The 18403-nt window shown below is 45.7% G+C and overlaps 1 protein-coding gene across 5 annotated transcripts in view; it reads left to right on the top strand.

Moving 5' to 3' along the window:
- Positions 1–18403, top strand: part of herc2 (HECT and RLD domain containing E3 ubiquitin protein ligase 2) — a 42042-nt gene that overhangs the window by 12860 nt on the left and 10779 nt on the right. For 2 of the 5 annotated variants that reach the window (XM_030432544.1, XM_030432542.1), the window contains exons 22-73: positions 41–196; positions 298–483; positions 608–784; positions 927–1030; positions 1118–1268; positions 1362–1576; positions 1674–1806; positions 2020–2147; positions 2279–2474; positions 2565–2698; positions 2955–3131; positions 3250–3386; positions 3507–3658; positions 3757–3948; positions 4043–4230; positions 4350–4542; positions 4627–4809; positions 4913–5097; positions 5203–5350; positions 5434–5630; positions 5761–5991; positions 6083–6221; positions 6391–6537; positions 6933–7075; positions 7585–7852; positions 7984–8126; positions 8247–8345; positions 8432–8600; positions 8710–8835; positions 9047–9155; positions 9241–9380; positions 9474–9664; positions 9775–9880; positions 10010–10101; positions 10195–10370; positions 10685–10796; positions 11456–11537; positions 11626–11860; positions 12075–12252; positions 12487–12568; positions 12716–12887; positions 12980–13124; positions 13577–13802; positions 14663–14834; positions 15183–15369; positions 16716–16859; positions 16940–17131; positions 17222–17375; positions 17460–17567; positions 17659–17790; positions 17980–18138; positions 18242–18360. In XM_030432544.1, coding sequence (XP_030288404.1) covers positions 41–196; positions 298–483; positions 608–784; positions 927–1030; positions 1118–1268; positions 1362–1576; positions 1674–1806; positions 2020–2147; positions 2279–2474; positions 2565–2698; positions 2955–3131; positions 3250–3386; positions 3507–3658; positions 3757–3948; positions 4043–4230; positions 4350–4542; positions 4627–4809; positions 4913–5097; positions 5203–5350; positions 5434–5630; positions 5761–5991; positions 6083–6221; positions 6391–6537; positions 6933–7075; positions 7585–7852; positions 7984–8126; positions 8247–8345; positions 8432–8600; positions 8710–8835; positions 9047–9155; positions 9241–9380; positions 9474–9664; positions 9775–9880; positions 10010–10101; positions 10195–10370; positions 10685–10796; positions 11456–11537; positions 11626–11860; positions 12075–12252; positions 12487–12568; positions 12716–12887; positions 12980–13124; positions 13577–13802; positions 14663–14834; positions 15183–15369; positions 16716–16859; positions 16940–17131; positions 17222–17375; positions 17460–17567; positions 17659–17790; positions 17980–18138; positions 18242–18360 — 8210 coding nt within the window. Of the gene's footprint in view, positions 1–40; positions 197–297; positions 484–607; positions 785–926; positions 1031–1117; positions 1269–1361; positions 1577–1673; positions 1807–2019; positions 2148–2278; positions 2475–2564; positions 2699–2954; positions 3132–3249; positions 3387–3506; positions 3659–3753; positions 3949–4042; positions 4231–4349; positions 4543–4626; positions 4810–4912; positions 5098–5202; positions 5351–5433; positions 5631–5760; positions 5992–6082; positions 6222–6390; positions 6538–6932; positions 7076–7584; positions 7853–7983; positions 8127–8246; positions 8346–8431; positions 8601–8709; positions 8836–9046; positions 9156–9240; positions 9381–9473; positions 9665–9774; positions 9881–10009; positions 10102–10194; positions 10371–10684; positions 10797–11455; positions 11538–11625; positions 11861–12074; positions 12253–12486; positions 12569–12715; positions 12888–12979; positions 13125–13576; positions 13803–14662; positions 14835–15182; positions 15370–16715; positions 16860–16939; positions 17132–17221; positions 17376–17459; positions 17568–17658; positions 17791–17979; positions 18139–18241; positions 18361–18403 lie in introns of all 5 variants that reach the window. The other 3 variants (XM_030432543.1, XM_030432541.1, XM_030432545.1) reach the window with 2 other exon arrangements.

Genomic DNA, 18403 nt, shown 5'->3' with positions numbered 1-18403 from the left:
GATGAATATGAATAGTATTTTATCTCTTTTGTTTTTGCAGATCCAGAGCTTCTGGGTGTCGGCTCCTTGTTAAAAAAGTACATCGCTCTGCTGTGCACTCACATTGGAGACATCCTCCCAGTGGCAACAAGCATCGCCTCAACTGGTCGGCGGCATTTTGCTGAAGTCTCTCGTGTGATTGAAGGAGATCTTACTGGTAATCCCTCTATTATTGTGCTGAATGTTTATATACTGCATGCATAACTTTCAGGAACTTGTGGGACCGTTATGGATGTCTTGCTGTTTCTCATTTGACAGGAGTGCTTCTGCCTGAGTTGGTGGTGTCCATCGTCCTCCTCCTCACAATTGATGCAGGTCTGATGCAGGAGACTGGTTCTATCCCACTCCTGGCTGGACTCCTGGAGCACCTTGACCGTTTCAACCACCTTGCGCCAGGACACGAAAGGGATGATAACGAGGATCTGGCCTGGCCAGGCATTATGGGTACAACACCAATTTTATCTTACAATAATTAAAATTCTACATTTTCTAAATTTGGGCTGAAGATTAGAAGTCATTCCCTGCATTGTGGTTTCAAATGTAACTAGCTGTTTTTCTGCTGTGGCAGGATCTTTCTTCACAGGCCAAAGTTCCAAGAACAACGAAGAGGTTTCCCTCATTCGCAAGGCTGACCTAGAGAACCACAACAAAGATGGCGGCTTCTGGACTGTGATTGATGGAAAGGTCTATGACATCAAGGACTTCCAGGCTCAGTCCCAGTCGCTAACAGGAAACAGTATCCTGGGTAAACTTGAAAATCTTTTTTTGGAATCAGATGTAATAAAATTTGTCAGAATACTTTTGAACCTAATGTTTTGATCAAAAATCGGAGTAGATGACAGAATAAAGCCAGATCTCATTGCATTTTTGTTTTCCTCCCTCTACAGCCCAGTTTGCAGGCGAGGAGCCAGTGGTTGCTTTGGAAGCTGCTCTGCAGTTTGAGGACACCAGAGAATCAATGCAGGCCTTCTGTGTGGGCCAGTACATGGAGGTACAGACGACCCCAGTACACATTTTCCAGTTTAATTCTTCATGATTGGTTTCAGTTTTTGATATTTTGATGTTTTACCATCTGCAGCCTAACCAGGAGACGGTCACCACTCCAGACCTCAGCAGTCTCTCGTCCCCACTGATTGACACAGAGAGAAACCTGGGACTGCTGCTGGGTCTCCACGCCTCCTACCTGGCCAAGAGCACCCCACTGTCCCCCATGGAGATTGAATGTGCCAGTGAGTTCATTATTTTGAAGCCACCAGGTTTGAAAATTGAAATATGCGCTTCCCACATTTTAATTGGTTTCACTTGTGTCTCTCTTTGCACAGAATGGCTCCAGTCCTCCATTTTCTCTGGGGGTCTGCAGACCAGTCAGATCCACTACAACTACAATGAAGAGAAGGATGAAGACCACTGCAGCTCTCTGGGTACAACCACTCCAGACAAGGCCAAATTGTACTCCCGTAGAATAACCCTCAGCGACCACGCACAGCCTTTCCTGCAGGCCATCGCTGACAACAACACTCAGGACCACACTGTGAAGGTACAGTCATGGCAACAATGACTCAAGCTACACAGGAGCCATGAACCAGAAGGATGCAGTCATGCTTTTATGTCTTGTCTTTATCATCACATTATAGGACTTCCTGTGCCAAATAGAGCGTTGCTGTAAGCAGTACCATCTTATTACACCCATCACCTTCCCCCCGGAGCACCCTGTGGAGGAAGTCGGCCGCCTGCTGCTCTGCTGCCTGCTCAAACATCAAGACCTTGGTAAGCTAGCAGCTCGTGTCAGACAAGGCTGTTCGACGAGGAATTAAGAGCTAATTTTATCTCACTATGCTACTGAAATCGACTCTTTGTTCTTACTGAAATCTTTTCGTTCTGCACTTCCTCAGTCTCCAACATTATTACAAGCAACTCCTTCCCATCTATAATGATTTTCACTTGCACAGCAATTTAGTGTGAACTCTCTTCCTGTCACAGGTCACATTGCTCTTTCACTCGTCAGTCAGTGTGCCTTGGGTGTGGACCAGGGGAAACAGAGGTCCCTCCCTAAATCTGTGATTGACGTGTGTCGTATGGTCTACCAGGCAAAGTGTTCTTTAATCAAGGTACTGTTACTGCTTTACTGCTTTTCTGCTTTCTGAGTGAAGAATATTGTGCATGTGATTTGCAATACTAAGGAGGAACAAAGAGGATCAGGCCTTTTAATGACTTGTTTGTTTTGTCCTGCTTATTTTAGACCCATCAGGAACAAGGTCGGTCTTACAAGGAGGTGTGCGCCCCCGTCATCGAGCGTCTGCGCTTCCTGTTCAATGAGCTGCGTCCGGCCGTGAGCAACGACCTGTCTATAGTATCCAAACTGAAGCTGCTGAGCTCTCAGCCGCGCTGGAGGAGGATCACACAGAAACTCATCAGGGACCGTAGGAAAAAAAGAGGTGGCTTATTTAAAACTTGCCTCACAGTAACTGGGTTTTATTTTCTTTGCACCTAAGCTGTGTCTGAATTTAATTGTATTCTGATTTTAGTGCCTAAAAAGTCAGAGTCTGCTGACATAGAAGAGCCAAAGCTGGAGAATGAAGGGACCAATGAAGAAGAACTTAATGTCCACATTAGCCCCACACCTGCAGACAGGAAATCACCCACTAGCAGGACATCCAAGGTAACTTTGAATAAGATGGCTGTTCGCAGGTCTTTTGGCAGATTTAACAATATAAACATGCATTAGGCCTCGGTAGAAATGAGGATAAGTGATAACCTTTGTGCTCAGACAGAGTGTGATATTTTTCTTACAGTTGAAAGGCTTAGCCAGAGAATATATTTAGGTAATACGCAACACAGATGCAGGTCTAGTTAAAATGCAGACAGCACTGTCACTTTGCAGCTTGACTTTCATGTATTGTTTTTTTATTTTACAGCAGGACAAATGGCATCCACTTCTGAATAATGTGGCCAATGTCCAGAAGTACCGGTGGCTGAAACACAGTGTTCAGGGTGTCTTTTCTCAGTCCAGCCTTATGGCCACCATTGTGGAGTTTGCACTGAAAGAGGAGCCGCTGGACGTGGAGAAGATGAGGAAGTGTCTCCTCAAGCAGGTGTGTGTAAACAACACGCCATCACTAACTTCATAATAAGTCATTGTGGTAAAGTCAAAAACAAATGAGGGGATACAAAATGATTTAACCTTAATATTTTAAATCGGTTTCATCATAGCTGGAGAGGGCTGAGGTGAGACTCGAGGGGATCGACACCATGCTGAAGTTGGCCTCCAAAAACTTCCTGCTGCCGTCGGTGCAGTATGCAATGCTCTGTGGCTGGCAGAGGGTCATACCAGAAGGGACCAACATCGGGTAAGTCAACAGTTTTGGATCTTTAGTTAGAAAGACATTTCCCTGAGTCCTGTAGAGTAATAAAACTGCAGTGTTGTGGTCAGGTAAAATGCCCTCTAAAGTCTCAACTCTTATTATCAGAGAGCCTCTGTCTGACTGCTTGAAGGACGTGGATCTGATCCCGCCCTTCAACCGCATGCTTTTGGAGGTGACCTTCGGCAAGTTGTATTCCTGGGCCATTCATAATGTTCGCAACATCCTGCTGGAGGCCAGCGCCCGCTTCAAAGAGCTCGGTGAGTGGTGTATTCTCAGAAAACTTAACGTGTACTATCATGATATCACTTTTTAGACACACAGACTTACTAATTTCTTTACTGTTCCTTGGAAGCAGGTGTGCAGCCCGTTCCTTTGCAGACCATCACTAATGAGAACCCTGCAGGACCAAGTCTTGGCACCATTCCACAAGCCCGCTTCCTCTTGTCCATGATACATATGCTGTCCCTGAAACATGGGTCCAACAGCCTTAGTCTCTTGCTAAATTCTGGCTTATTGGCCCTCACACAAAGTATACTCCGGCTCATAGGTGAGTACTGTCCAGTCAAATACAGAGTAGAAGTAGAGGGGCATCTACATTTATGGATGGAGGTGTTTGATTTCGCTTCCTGATGTGTTTCAAGGGCCCAGCACAGACAGCAGTGAGGAGGACCTGAGTTTATGTGCACTCGGAGGCTCAGCCACAGTACTGGAGGAGTCCAGAAAGGAGGCTGCCCCCGCCCCTCTACCTGCCTCCGGCCCTGAGCTGGCTGCCATGATGAAGATAGGCACCAGGGTTATGAGGGGAGTCGATTGGAAATGGGGAGATCAGGTACCTGAAAAAATTTCAAGGTGTTGTTAGTAGTTGATGGATGACTGCTTGTATCACTAACTAAACCGTGGGGGGGAAGCCAGAGTCTTTGTATTTGACCCTGTGCATGCTTTGTCTAGGATGGACCAGCACCAGGTCTCGGCCGGGTCATTGGGGAGCTGGGCGAGGACGGCTGGATCCGGGTCCAGTGGGATACTAGCAGCACCAACTCTTACAGGATGGGCAAAGAGGGCAAATACGACCTTAAACTGGCAGAGCCACCACCAGCTGCCCAGCCCCCCACTGAGGACTCCGACACAGAGGATGACACAGGTCAGTTCACAGTAATGACAAGCAGCTACAAGCAAAGTGTGCGATTCAAATAATGACCATTATGATCGCCTCCCGTTGATACAGAAGGCGAGCTGATGGAGAAGAGCAGCCACCCGACAGCTATGATGCTAACCAGCACCGTCAACCTGCTGAAGACTCTGTCTCTCTCATCTGGGATCTATGCAGAGGTGTTGCAAACAGATGCTACACGGACGCTCTGCGGGCTGCTGAGGATGCTTGTGGAAAGTGGAGCTAATGACAAGTCAGGTAGCTGAACTGCCATGTTGATAATAAACATTTGTATCCTTTTGCAAGACAAGTTGTTGTTGTTGTTGTTTTTTATCTAAGTGGACCCATCTTTTTTTGTCAGGCTGTCATTCCCACAGGCTGGTCTCTCGGGAGCAGCACAGGAGCTGGTGTACGCTGGGCTTCATACGTAGCATCGCTCTCATGCCCCAGATGTGTAGCACGCTCAGCACCTCTGCGTGGATTGGCCTGCTCATCCGAATTGTTGAGGGACACCAGTCCTTCAATGCTATTACTCTGCAGAGACAGGTGGGATAATTCACATTGGTTTCTCTGGATTCTGCAGGAAAGTGTTAGATTTCAGGTAAAAAACCAGCTCCCAACATTTGTTTTGTGCACCACGTGTGTTCCCAGATCTTGGCACTGCGTCTCCTGCAGGCAGTGTTGCCGTCATGGGACAAGACGGAATCCTCTCACGACATGAAGTTCCTGGTGGAGAAGTTGTTCAACTTCTTGGGAAGCCTTCTAAGCACCTGCTCCTCAGACCTGCCGCTCCTCAGAGGTATGTTGATGAATCATACACAGGCTGAATGGAAATGTGATGTTTGTTTTTTTGAATTTTTTTTAATGACTTTCTCTACACAGAGGGTTCCTTACGAAGGCGGAAGTCCCGCCCTCAGGCGTCTCTTACAGCCACTCACAGCAGCACGCTGGCTGAGGAGATCGTTTCTGTCCTGCGCACTCTGCACTCTCTCGGCCAGTGGAACAACATGATAAACGATTACATCAACACCCAGCTGAGCTCCATTGGAGATGTTATGGCAGGCTGCCAGTCTGAAGCAGTAAGAATAATTGAAGTTTTATGCAATATTCAATTATTGTATCTGTATCTGTGTGTGTGTGTGTGTTAGTGCTTTCATTGATAAGTTCTAACATAATACTGATTGTAAGTGTTTCATCTCTTTATTTCAGTGTTTCCTGGAGGAGTACTTCCCTGATTCAGAGGGTCCTAGAGTCGGCAGTCTGATGGCAGTGCTGGCAGTCATTGGGGGAATTGATGGGCGCCTCAGGCTAGGAGGCCAGGTCATTCACGAGGAGTACGGAGAGGGAACAGTCACTCGCATCACACCAAAAGGACGCATCACTGTCCAGTTTCATGAGATGAGGACCTGTAGAGTTTGCTTGCTCAGTCATCTCAAACCGGTACAGACTTTATTAGATGTTCTCATTAGCTCTAATTATACTTACTAGATAATAAATAGTGATGGTCTATCTTTGTTGTTATTTCCCTCAGCTGCCTGCAGTGATCTTCAGTGTGCAGAACCTGCCTTTCACCGAGCCCATGCTGGCAGTCTGGGCCCAGCTAGTCAGCCTGGCTGGAAGCAAACTGGAGAAACAACGCATGAAGAAGTCTCTTAGTCGAGGGCTTACAGGTACAGGCAACATGCACGACTTCAATGCATCAATTTAACCTTTCTCATTCTTCTTTACTAATAATGACCACAACAAAAACGGTTTAGGCTGTGGAGGGTTGTGTAGATTTAGTGTTCAGGGCTCAGAGTTCAAGTCCAGTGGATTAAATCAAACCTGTTATTTTTACAGCCGACCAGGTTGACATCCATTTGCTGCGGTGCCAGCAGCTGAGGCTGTACATTTTGAAGGCAGGACGAGCTCTGCTCTCTCATCAGGACAAACTACGGCAGATCCTTTCCCAACCGGCAGTCGTGGATATAGGTCCCAACCCCATTGGTAAGCGCTCACCCAGTCGAGGGGCTGTGTTTCTGAGGAGGTCACAGGATGGGCTACTTCTTCAGCTTTTTATTTATTTAATTTTTATTTCACAGTTTCTATTGCTTTGTTTAGTTTTCTTGTAATTGCACACAATGACATAAAGAAAAAGAGTTGTTATAGTTGGGTCAACATCATGACTCCCAGTGTGTCATCATACAATGAGTGTAATGTTTTTAGTGTGGCAGGACAAACCAGTCTGTTTACACGGAACACTTAGGAGAGTTTTTGTTTAGATTACATGTGGGCGGATGTAAATGTTCAGAAAGCCTTCTTTTATGAAGCACCATTTTACAATAACTTCTCTGTAGTGTTTGAGCTTTTTCATGACACCTCTCTTCTTTTTGGTTTTGCAGAAGATCCAGTGGTGTCATCACCTGATGTAGGGGACTTGTCCCCTGAGGGTCCCTTACCTCCATTGATTCTCCTGCAGCAGCTGCTGTCTGCTGCCACTCAGCCCTCCCCCATCAAAGCCATTTTTGACAGGCAAGAAATGGAGGTGAGTCAGTTGACGTATCTTCTGTTACACCCCTGTTAGGCAGAGGGTTTTCTAAAATGTTTTCCAAAACTTGATTCTCCATCCACGTTTCATGGAAATATGTTCAGTAGTGTTTTGTGTAATATGTCTTAGATCTGATTTTGACATTGATTTGATTAGGAGGTTAACTTTACAAAGATGCAGTAACTTTAGTCTTTTTAATGTGCTTTTGGGATTTTTTTTTTATTGATCACGCTATAACAAATCAGCAAAATGAAAGCAACATGAAACCAGTAAGATTTATAGAAGCAATTTGTTAGAATAGTCATCTAATATGGTTAAGTTAAATTTCAACAGCTGTTGGCTTGAGAATGAAACATTAAGTGTTTGGTTGAAGCCTGTTTAAATTAAGGAATTTGAATAAAAACGCTGCATTAAAGGCCAGAAACCATGTCAGCAGTAACGTTGCGTAAGTTGGAGCTGGTGTTTTAGTTTTGGCCATAGTCTTACCTGTATTGTTGTACATGCAGGCTGCAGCTCTGGCAGTTTGTCAGTACCTGGCTGTAGAATCAGCCCACCCGTCCTCTCCGCTATTTGAGGAGAGCAGCTCGAGCGAGGCCACCACACCTGTCACCGTACAACATGTCCGACCTCCCAAACAGAAGAAACAGAAGACCTCCCCCATCCCTCCCTTACCCATCGTCCTCCAGCTGATGGAGATGGGCTTCCCACGGAAGAACATCGAGTTTGCCTTGAAGTCGCTCTCTGGAACCACAGGCAGTGCTTCTGGTGTCCCAGGTACAGTTTCACATGACACAAACCTGAATTTGTGAAATACATTGGAAAGAATGTGTCTCCAAACCTGGAGCTGTCCTTGCCATAGTTTGTCAGGTATATTTGTGATGTACTGTTGTGAAATCTACTTTCAGGTGTTGAGGCTCTGGTGGGCTGGCTGCTGGACCATCCAGACATTCACGTCACTGAGCTGTCAGATGCCGACACGGTGTCAGATGAGTACTCTGATGAGGAGGTGCTGGAGGAGTTGGAGGAGCCTGAGCCAACTTTCCCTGTGGTACGTTACCCTTTCTTTTATTCCTGCCATAAAAACACTCAATAATGAGTCAGCTGCCACTAAGCCTGCCACATTTTTCTCATGACATGATTCATACTATCCTTATGTGTGTGACATTAGCCTCCAGGAGCAGTGGTGACTGAAAGCCAGACGTTTAAGAAGAGATCAGATTTCCAAAGCAACGATGATTATGCTGTGTACGTGAGAGAGAACATTCAGGTAAGATCAGCAGCCTTTTGAAGATGTTCTGTAACTGCTCTGATGAGCTGTGACAGCAGTCTGATGGATCGGTGACTTCTCCTCAGGTGGGGATGATGGTAAAGTGTTGCAGAACGTACGAGGAAGTGTATGACGGAGATGTCGGGAAAGTGATAAAGCTGGACAGAGACGGACTTCATGACCTGAACGTGCAGTGTGACTGGCAGCAGAAAGGAGGAACGTACTGGGTCCGATACATCCACATCGAGCTACTTGGTGAGCTGGTGTGATCCTAATGTGCTGTAGCAAAAAGCGTATAGTGGAGGGGAAATCTCTGCGGCAAGTTTTCTCTTCATCCTTTCACATGTGTTGTTTGTTTTTCCAGGATTCCCACCACAAAGTTCTCCCTCCCATATAAAGATCGGTGACAAAGTGAGAGTGAAGCCCACAGTCACCACACCAAAGTACAAATGGGGCTCCGTCACTCACAGGAGTGTTGGAGTAGTGAAAGGTGAGCCACTCTTTGTCTGTATGTATAATCTGAACAGCCACCATAGTTAATTGTGTAATTTGAAAGATGTATCCAGGCAGACTCCACTAATAGAGCCACTACTTAAAGCCAGAGAGCAGTTGGTGGTTCCTCTCTTTAAACATTACCCCTTTTTAAAGTTGCTGTTATCTAAATCCACTCTGTACTAATGGTGCCAAATGTTTTGTTTCAGCTTTCAGTGCCAATGGAAAAGATGTAATCGTAGACTTCCCCCAGCAGTCCCACTGGACTGGTTTGTTGTCTGAAATGGAATTGGTCCCAAGTGTTCACCCTGGAGTGAGGTATGGATATGTTTAAGGTTTCTATCGGCCCAGTTCTCTATACATCTCAGTATGATGCTCATATAGCTACTTGTGTTGTCTTCAGATGCGATGGCTGCCAGATGTTCCCTATAAACGGCGCCAGGTTCAAATGCAGAAACTGCGACGACTTCGACTTCTGTGAAAACTGCTTCAAGACCCGCAAACACAACACCAGACATTCCTTTGGCAGAATCAACGAGCCCGGTTAGTCACACATTCACTGAGATTGCATCTTTTGTGTTTCTGTTTCCGTGTGTGTGTGTATGTGAACCTGTTGTCCATCTTCCCAACAATCAGGCCAGTCTCCAGCATTCTGCGGCCGCTCAGGAAAACAGCTCAAGAAGCATCACAGCAACCAACGAGGGATGCTGATTGACGATTGGTCCCGCGCTGTCAAAAGCCTCAACGTGTCATCCTCCGTTAACCAGGCCTCACGCCTCATTGACTGCAGTGATCAGTGCTGGCAGTCCTCCGGCTCACAGGGAAAGGCACGAGATTTAATTGCATACTCTAATAAGCAGGATGACAATCTGTTTAGTTTGGCTTTATTAAAGCGTAATGCATCATCTGACAGGATGTGTCATTCTCGCCTCTGCAGCACTGGATTCGTCTCGAGCTCTTCCCTGACGTTCTCGTGCACAGGCTGAAGATGATGGTGGACCCGGCAGACAGCAGCTACATGCCCTCACTGGTGGTGGTGTCAGGTGGGTTAGACTGATGTTGTTCTTTATACGTTTATAAACGTATTTTATTTGGACAGATACTCAAACTAAGCGGTCTTGGGTCCTTGAAAAGTCCTTGAATTTGACCGTTTTTTTCCTCTCAATACACAGGCGGAAGCTCTTTGAACAACTTGATTGAGCTGAAGACGATTAACATCAATCCCACAGACACCACCGTGCTTCTCCTTAGTGACTGTACAGAGGTGGGTTAGTTTAAGACCTCTTGTAACTGACAGCAACTTGTAATGAATGTTTTCGCCTCGTTGTGTTAACTCGAACTTTGTCTTTCCCCACAGTATCACAGATACATCGAGATTGCAATAAAGCAGTGCCGCAGCTCTGGTATAGACTGTAAGATTCATGGACTTGGTATCGTTGGACGCATTAGAGCAGAGGATGAAGACCTGGCCACAGTCCCTTTCCTGGCATCCGACAATGAAGAAGAGGATGACGACAAAACTGCCACTGGGAGGTACGACCGGCTGAGACATGAGGATTTCAGTTGCTTGAAGGAATGCGTGTGATGTGGTTGAAGATGTCAATATCATCTTTAACAAGCATCCTGTACATTGTTACAGGTGCATGGCTTAATGTCATGATGAAAGATTTCTACATTTGTGGAACATTAAAATACATGAAGAGTGTGTTTGGTCTGTTCCAGCAGTGAACATTTACCTGTACAGCTGCTTACTTGAACATTTTTATTTATATTTTTATTTCACACAGTCAACACAAGAACGTTTTTATTGAAATAAAGGATCTCACCGTGTGCGTTTTGTCCTCTAGCCTTGGTCGAAAGAAGTCATCGGGACTGGAGTCTGCAGCCACAATCAGGACCAAAGTGTTTGTCTGGGGGCTGAATGACAAGGACCAGCTGGGAGGACTCAAGGGTTCCAAGGTGCGGCTTACAGTGTATTTGAGACCCTAAATTAGCCGCTTGGCCTAACTATCCTATGGCTTTACATGCCTTAGATGAATGCCGTGAAGACAACACACATAGTTTGAGCTTTACACGGCACTGAAATGACATATAGATACCGGTCGTTATATTTACTGCTGTTACGCCTAACAGTACACAATACACAAGTATTCAGATAATTTACCCAGCATGAAAGTTTCAGTGGCCAAAGTATCAAAGTAAAAGCACCTGTTATGCAGCAAGGTGGCCCCTTTGAGAGTGGAATATTTCATTTTATGAAGTAATTGGATTCTTAGCTCTGCTGCATTAGCATGTGAGGAGCATTTTGACATTATCATGGTCACGGTGGGGGTCATTTAAACTATGTGCCCTGCTGTTTTGGTGAATGTAAGATCTTAACCTGCAAAGTGATGCGTAATTATAGATAGATAAGTAGAGTTCTTGTGAAACTGTACTTGGCTACTTTCCACCAATGACCCCATGTAACTCAGGCCCATGCTCTGTCTGGGGCTTACTGTATGATAAGCGCATTTGAGGATGTGTGGAGCGCTTTATGCCCACCAGTGTGCAGCAGATGGGAGCAGACGTGTCTCTCTGGCGCTGCATTCTCTAATCAGTTTGGTTTGTGTCCTTCACAGATCAAGGTGCCCTCCTTCTCTGAAACTCTCTCTGCACTCAATGTGGTTCAAGTGGCCGGCGGCTCCAAAAGCCTCTTTGCAGGTGTGTGATACATTTTTTTGGAGCGAATGTTCTTTTATACAGTGACATGCACTTATGCTGAATTTAACCATGTTGTCCTTTGTTGCAGTGACGGTCGAGGGGAAGATCTACGCATGTGGAGAGGCCACTAACGGCAGGTTAGGCCTGGGCCTGTCCAGCGGCACCATCCCAATCCCTCGTCAGATCACTGCCCTCAGTAACTACGTGGTGAAGAAAGTCGCTGTGCATTCTGGGGGGCGCCACGCCATGGCCCTGACTGTGGACGGGAAGGTCTTCTCATGGGGAGAAGGAGATGACGGCAAACTGGGACACTTCAGCAGAATGTATGTTATCTTGCGCAGAAACTGTTCAGATCTCAGAGATGCACATATATCATTTCTGTACCATCCCTCCAATATAGGTATTCTGAACTGGTCATGATCCATCGTTCACTTAACTGTTTTTCTCGACAGTCTAGATTTTGATAGTTGTGCTGTTGGCAGTCATTGATGCAGCGTGATGGAAGAATTCTGACGATGTCTTGATTTTCCGTCTTAGGAACTGTGACAAACCTCGGCTGATTGAGGCACTGAAGACCAAGCGCATCCGTGACATAGCCTGTGGCAGCTCTCACAGTGCCGCCATCACCTCCAGTGGGGAGCTGTATAGCTGGGGTCTGGGGGAATATGGCCGCCTTGGACATGGGGACAACACTACTCAGCTGAGGCCTAAATTGGTATGTCTGTATCTCCTTCATTGTGTTTTTCTTTGCAGGAACTCTGATGCTCAAGGTACTTAATGGGCAAGATAACGGCAAGAGACTTTATCACAGAGATACACATCACTGAGAATGTAATTCATGATAGCCTAAGGTGCCCTAAAGAAGACTGATACTTACGATGTTCAGCTGGTATCACTCCATGTGTACAATGATGAGTGTAAATTGACCATGCACGTCTTCGTCATCTAGGTAAAAGTGCTTCTGGGACACCGTGTTATCCAGGTGGCTTGTGGGAGCAGGGATGCTCAAACTCTAGCCCTCACCGATGAAGGTAATTCCAATCAATGAATTTAAAGATATCCTGTGGAATTAAGACAATAGGCAATAATGAAGATGCCACAAAATCCCCTCAATACGGTGTAGAAGTTTTCTTTTTGCTAAGGATGTATCTCAGTTTGTATGTTTTCTTTTCTGTCAGGATTGGTGTTCTCCTGGGGCGATGGAGATTTTGGGAAGCTGGGTCGTGGTGGCAGCGAGGGCTGCAATATTCCCCAGAACATCGAGAGGCTCAACGGGCAGGGAGTGTGCCAGATTGAATGTGGAGCACAGTTCTCTTTGGCCCTCACTAAATCTGGAGTTGTTTGGACTTGGTGAGATGGACGAATGTGACAGTGACTCTTCGGGTCATTCAACAATTCCCCTTTTTTGTGCCAATGAGCTCATGAATTGTTTTTCCAAACAGGGGCAAAGGCGACTATTTCCGATTGGGCCATGGCACCGACGTTCATGTGCGGAAGCCCCAGATGGTGGAGGGACTGAGAGGCAAAAAGATCGTCCACGTCGCTGTTGGAGCGCTGCACTGTTTGGCTGTTACAGACTCAGGACAGGTTTGTACCGACCTCCATCAGGGAATTATAAACCAGAGCACATAGTTCAGGCACTTTGCTCATTTACTGCCATGGCACTGGTCCAGATCCGTGGATCTGTCCTCCCGCAGCGGGAGTTTATTTATCGACACTCGCTCTGCACCTCTGACCTTTGCCTTTACACAGCTTATTTCATCTTGTATAATACCTTCCGTCAGAGCAAATTTAATAATGTTAGCACATCACTTCCAATGATGAGAGGCAGCTACTCAATATTTGACCACTTTAAGAGGTTGTTAAGATTGAGTGCTTGGAATGCTGCCATTACTTTTTTTCTTGTGTGGTGTTTCTTTAGTCCTGCTGTGTAGAGTTATGCACTTCAACATTTGTTCAACACATGTGCTCATCGGAGGCTTTCTTTCATTGAACACCGACTCAAACGTGATCTAATGATGGTGTTGTGTATCTTTCAGGTATATGCATGGGGCGACAATGATCACGGGCAGCAAGGGAACGGCACCACCACGGTCAACAGGAAGCCCACCCTGGTTCAGGGTCTGGAAGGGCAGAAGATCACTCGTGTGGCCTGCGGCTCGTCCCACAGCGTGGCCTGGACCACTGTGGACGTGACCACGCCCTCAGTTCACGAGCCAGTACTTTTCCAGACGGCCAGGGACTCCCTCGGAGCATCCTATTTAGGTAACCCTCCTTTTCCTTGCAGCCTATTGACACAGACCACCTGCACAGTCTTTGTCAGTTGTGATGTAATGATTCTTTATGTGTCACACAAACATTACACATATCATGTTGAGCAGGCTGCAGTTTGTCCACAAGGGGGAGCTGTTCTTTCATTATCAGACTAGATCCTCATTTTATCAACCTAAAGTAGAAATTTGGACTGAAAAGTAAAATGCCCTGGGACATGTTGTGAACTGAATATACTACAAAATTATTGGTCATAAATAATATCTCAATAGCTGAGGCTGTATGGATAATTCAAAATAAGTTTGTTTTAGTCTAGTATTTGACCTTGATTTGAGCGTTTATTATATTTTCTTGGGGTTCTTACAGCAGGATTAAAGATGACCTTAATCTCTTTCCATATTCCCTTATAGTCTGCATCGGACTTTGTGGAACTATATGAATTCTTTTTTGTCCATCTCCATCTCATTTTACCCCAATTTCTATTTACATATTTCACTAAAATATAAGCATTCTTAAAGCCTAATTCTTTGAAGTTTGGGACAAAATTAGCAGACCTGCACATGTAGTCTATAAAAGACAACCTACAGTTGTAGGTTTGCCTGCACAGTTGCAGAACCCATTTCTTTTCCTGCCTGTAAATATGTGCATCCAACATCTTTTTATCTAGACAGATGTTACAGTTTCCTCTGGAGAACTGGCACAGGTTGGACTGGAGCTACACTGTATGTCCAGAACTGCAGGGCTGAATTAGTTTGCACTGCAGCTCTGGGACTGGCTGATAACGGCTGGAGCTGGTTTAGGGTGCTTCCCATCAATGAAAGCGTGTCTCATTGTTTTGTTGTTGTACACCGCAGGCGTCCAGTCAGACAGTGACTCATCAGCGGTGAACAACAAGATGAGTGGGCAGAACAACGTGAAGCCTAATCGCCCCTCGCTGGCCAAGATCCTCCTCAGTCTGGATGGCAACTTGGCCAAACAGCAGGCTCTGTCTCACGTACTGTCAGCCCTCCAAATCATGTATGCAAGGTATGTTGTCGACACAGCCTCGACTGGTGCGCCAGGAGACATAGACGAACGCTATGGGACTGTAACACACATCTCAAAATCTTGAAATTGTCTCTACATCTCACCTGTAACCAGTAGAGCATGCACAGATTCCGGTTGGGTTTCAGGACCATATTGTTAATCATCACTTAACGTCCTAATTGCTGTGTTTACAAACCCGAGGTGAGCGACTCCCCGCTGAGGCATGAATTCTGAACAGGATGAGCTAAAAGTGTGTGCGACCTCTAAATGATTAAACCGGCGGACTGGCACTGGTAATTGTCATCAGTGGGTATTACTGTTGACAGGATGTGTTGTGTGTTTCCCCAGGGATGCAGTGGTCGGCGCTCTGATGCCAGCCAGTATGATTCTGCCAACGGAGTGTCCTTCCAGCTCACCTGTTCCCCCTTCAGACTCCTCATCCTCATCCAGTGTGAGCGATGAGGAAAGTCCTCCCGTCCTGCCTGAGGTTGAGGAACGAGTCAGCCCTAATCCCTGGCAAGACAAGAAGGGAGAGGTGAGGAAGACGATACATATTCTCGACTTAAATTTATAAACACCAACCTTGAGAAACTTGTGTGAGGGTGTTCCTATGTTTTTTTTGTTTTTTGGTCACAAAACCACTGCCTTAACTACATTTTCTGCTGATTTGCTCTAAAAAAAAAAAAAGTGACTATGCAATGTGTATTTTCCTCCATAATGACCAGGTGTGCAGATTGAGCAATCACCAAACTATATTTAAGTTCAACTTGGAAACGCCACAAACGCTCACAGGGCTTTGATCGTGATTACAACTCAGAATTTTCTACCACAGTGAAAATGAAGTTAATCCTATCCTTAAGATTTCAGTCTTGGTTGATTTTCTGAGACCTGTCGGTGCTGGTTTGTAACCGCATGTGTGACTCTACTCACTAACCATCATGAAATGTTTATGGCCAGTGCTGACGGTGGTGACATTCAAATAGCATTCACCGTGACCTCTTCACAACAAAAGTCATTCTGTGTTTCACCGGTGGAACACTTTTAATACAAGGCACCACGTAGGATGTTCCGCTTGCATTAGCATTAGCTGAATATAGGTCTGATACGGTCTAAAGTGAACAGCAAACCGATTTGATATCAGTCAGATAAAATTGCGCCAACTGAGATGCAGCATGGTGAAACCCTCGGGAGTGTGAAGGCAATCAAAATCCAGTCTGGTAATGGCGGACTCCGCCGCTAACATTGAGAATGTCGACATAGAAAGCTAATTTTTGAATATATATAAGCATTAATTGATTATTTCCGAAAAAATACAGACCATAGATGGTATCAAAAAGGAATTTTATTTAATTAAAATCTTAAGGTTTGTCAGCAGCATACATAGCATGGAAACAAACTGTGCTTTTCAAAAAACTTTGGCTTTTATCAACTTAAGAACGTGTAGGACAACTAAGAGGAAAATGGGAACAGGAAGTGTCTTTTTTTCATTTTTCACCTTGTAGCAGATTCTTATGTATCTTATTCATCTCTTCAACTTCAACTTGGGGATAAAGCAAATGATTCTTGTGAGCAGTGTTTAAACTCACATCATTTTACTCTAAATACTAAGAAAGATCAGAAGGTTTCGAAGAACGTTGTTACTGTTACTTATGAATTCTATGAAATGTGTTTAAAATCATGCACAAGGCATTTAGATTTTATTCTAATTATTCCAGCTATTGAGAATAAATATTCATCTTAGCACTTGGTATTAAGATAAATATAGTTTCAATAACGTACGGGTATGAACTGATACCAAATATATATATTTAATGCTGTCACACAGGCCGTATGTTCCTTATTAAATGGCCCGACCATATGTGTGTTTCTGTGTGTGAGCAGGTCCCCTCATCTGAAGAAGCTGTCACTCCATCATCAGCTATGACTCCCTCTGCCTCCGGAGCCTCCTCACGTCCCTTCATCCCCGTCACTGATGACCCCGGAGCAGCCAGCATCATAGCTGAAACCATGACCAAGACCAAAGAGGTGAGTCTGTCTAACTGAGCACGTGTGGACGCCGTTGAGCCCTGGCTATATGCACCTAACTCATCCATGTCCACCTTCAGGACTCTGAGAGCCAGAGTAAAGTGGTCGGTCCAGAACCTCAGTACCTCGATGAGTTCACCAGCCTGCTTGTGCCTGATGATACACGTGTTATGGTGGACGTGCTCAAACTGGCAGTGTCTTGTCGCTCTGGGGAGAAAGGCAAGGAGGTGCTGTCTGCTGTGCTGTCCGGCATGGGAACAGCTTATCCACAGGTGAGTTACTGTATTCTGTTTTTTTGATTCCATGTAGTGATTTAAGATTATGGGCAACATTTGACATCTTGGGGTCTCTGTGGTGTGCAGGTTGCTGACATGCTGCTGGAGTTGTGCGTCACTGAGTTGGAAGACGTTGCTACAGACTCACAGAGTGGACGTCTGTCCTCTCAGCCAGTTGTTGTGGAGAGCAGCCACCCGTACACAGATGACACCTCCACCAGCGGTACTGTGAAAATCCCAGGTAAGAAAGAGAAAACGGGACTGTTGGTTAGTTTAAATTCAGGATCTTTTGGATGTAGACAACATCTCTTATTTCCTATTATAGGTGCTGAAGGTTTAAGGATAGAGTTCGACCGACAGTGTTCAACCGAGAGACGCCACGACCCTCTTACAATCATGGACGGAGCCAATCGGATCGTCTCTGTCAGATCAGGTGACGAGAGTGAGACTGTATATCTAAGCATGCAGATTGTATTCCAATGAATCAAAAATTAACGTGGCGACATGCCGTGTGTGTGCTTCAGGTCGGGAGTGGTCAGACTGGTCCAGCGAGTTGAGGATCCCCGGAGACGAACTCAAATGGAAGTTCACCAGCGATGGTTCTGTCAACGGCTGGGGCTGGCGCTTCACTGTCTACCCCATCATGCCTGCTGCTGGTGAGCCGCATGAAGACACACAACAAACGCTGACGCTAGTTTTGTCACCAGATATCAAACTGTCAAAACAAAACTCCCTCTGCGCATTGGCATAAATAAAGATGAACTTAAATCATACCATAAGTGCTCCACTACCCTGGGATGTACACTGACTGCCAGACACTGAGACTTTTTCCCGTCTTTCCTCAGGTCCCAAAGACTTGCTGTCGGATCGCTGCATCCTGTCCTGCCCCTCCATGGACCTGGTGACCTGTCTGCTGGACTTCAGGCTCAACTTTGCCTCCAACAGGAGCATCGTGCCTCGCTTGGCTGCCTCCCTCGCTGCTTGTGCCCAACTTAGTGCTCTAGGTACAGTATGATCCATATTTTTGAATCTTTTTTTAATGCCCAAATGTATTTGATACATATATTAAATATGTATTGTTGTTGTATTCGATGTTACCCCGTCCAGCCGCGGGACACAGGATGTGGGCTCTGCAGAGACTACGAAAGCTCCTGACCACAGAGTACGGTCAGTCCATCAACATCAACAGGCTGCTGGGTGACAGTGAAGGCGAGGCTCGCTCTATGGTGGGTGAACAGCATAACTGAAACTTTAATGTATTATTACTGC

This window comes from Sparus aurata, chromosome 11 (assembly GCF_900880675.1).
Source record: "Sparus aurata chromosome 11, fSpaAur1.1, whole genome shotgun sequence".
Taxonomy (NCBI): Eukaryota; Metazoa; Chordata; class Actinopteri; order Spariformes; family Sparidae; genus Sparus; species Sparus aurata.
The sequence above is the reverse complement of the archived record's forward strand: the minus strand, read 5'-3'. Positions and strand labels throughout refer to the sequence as shown.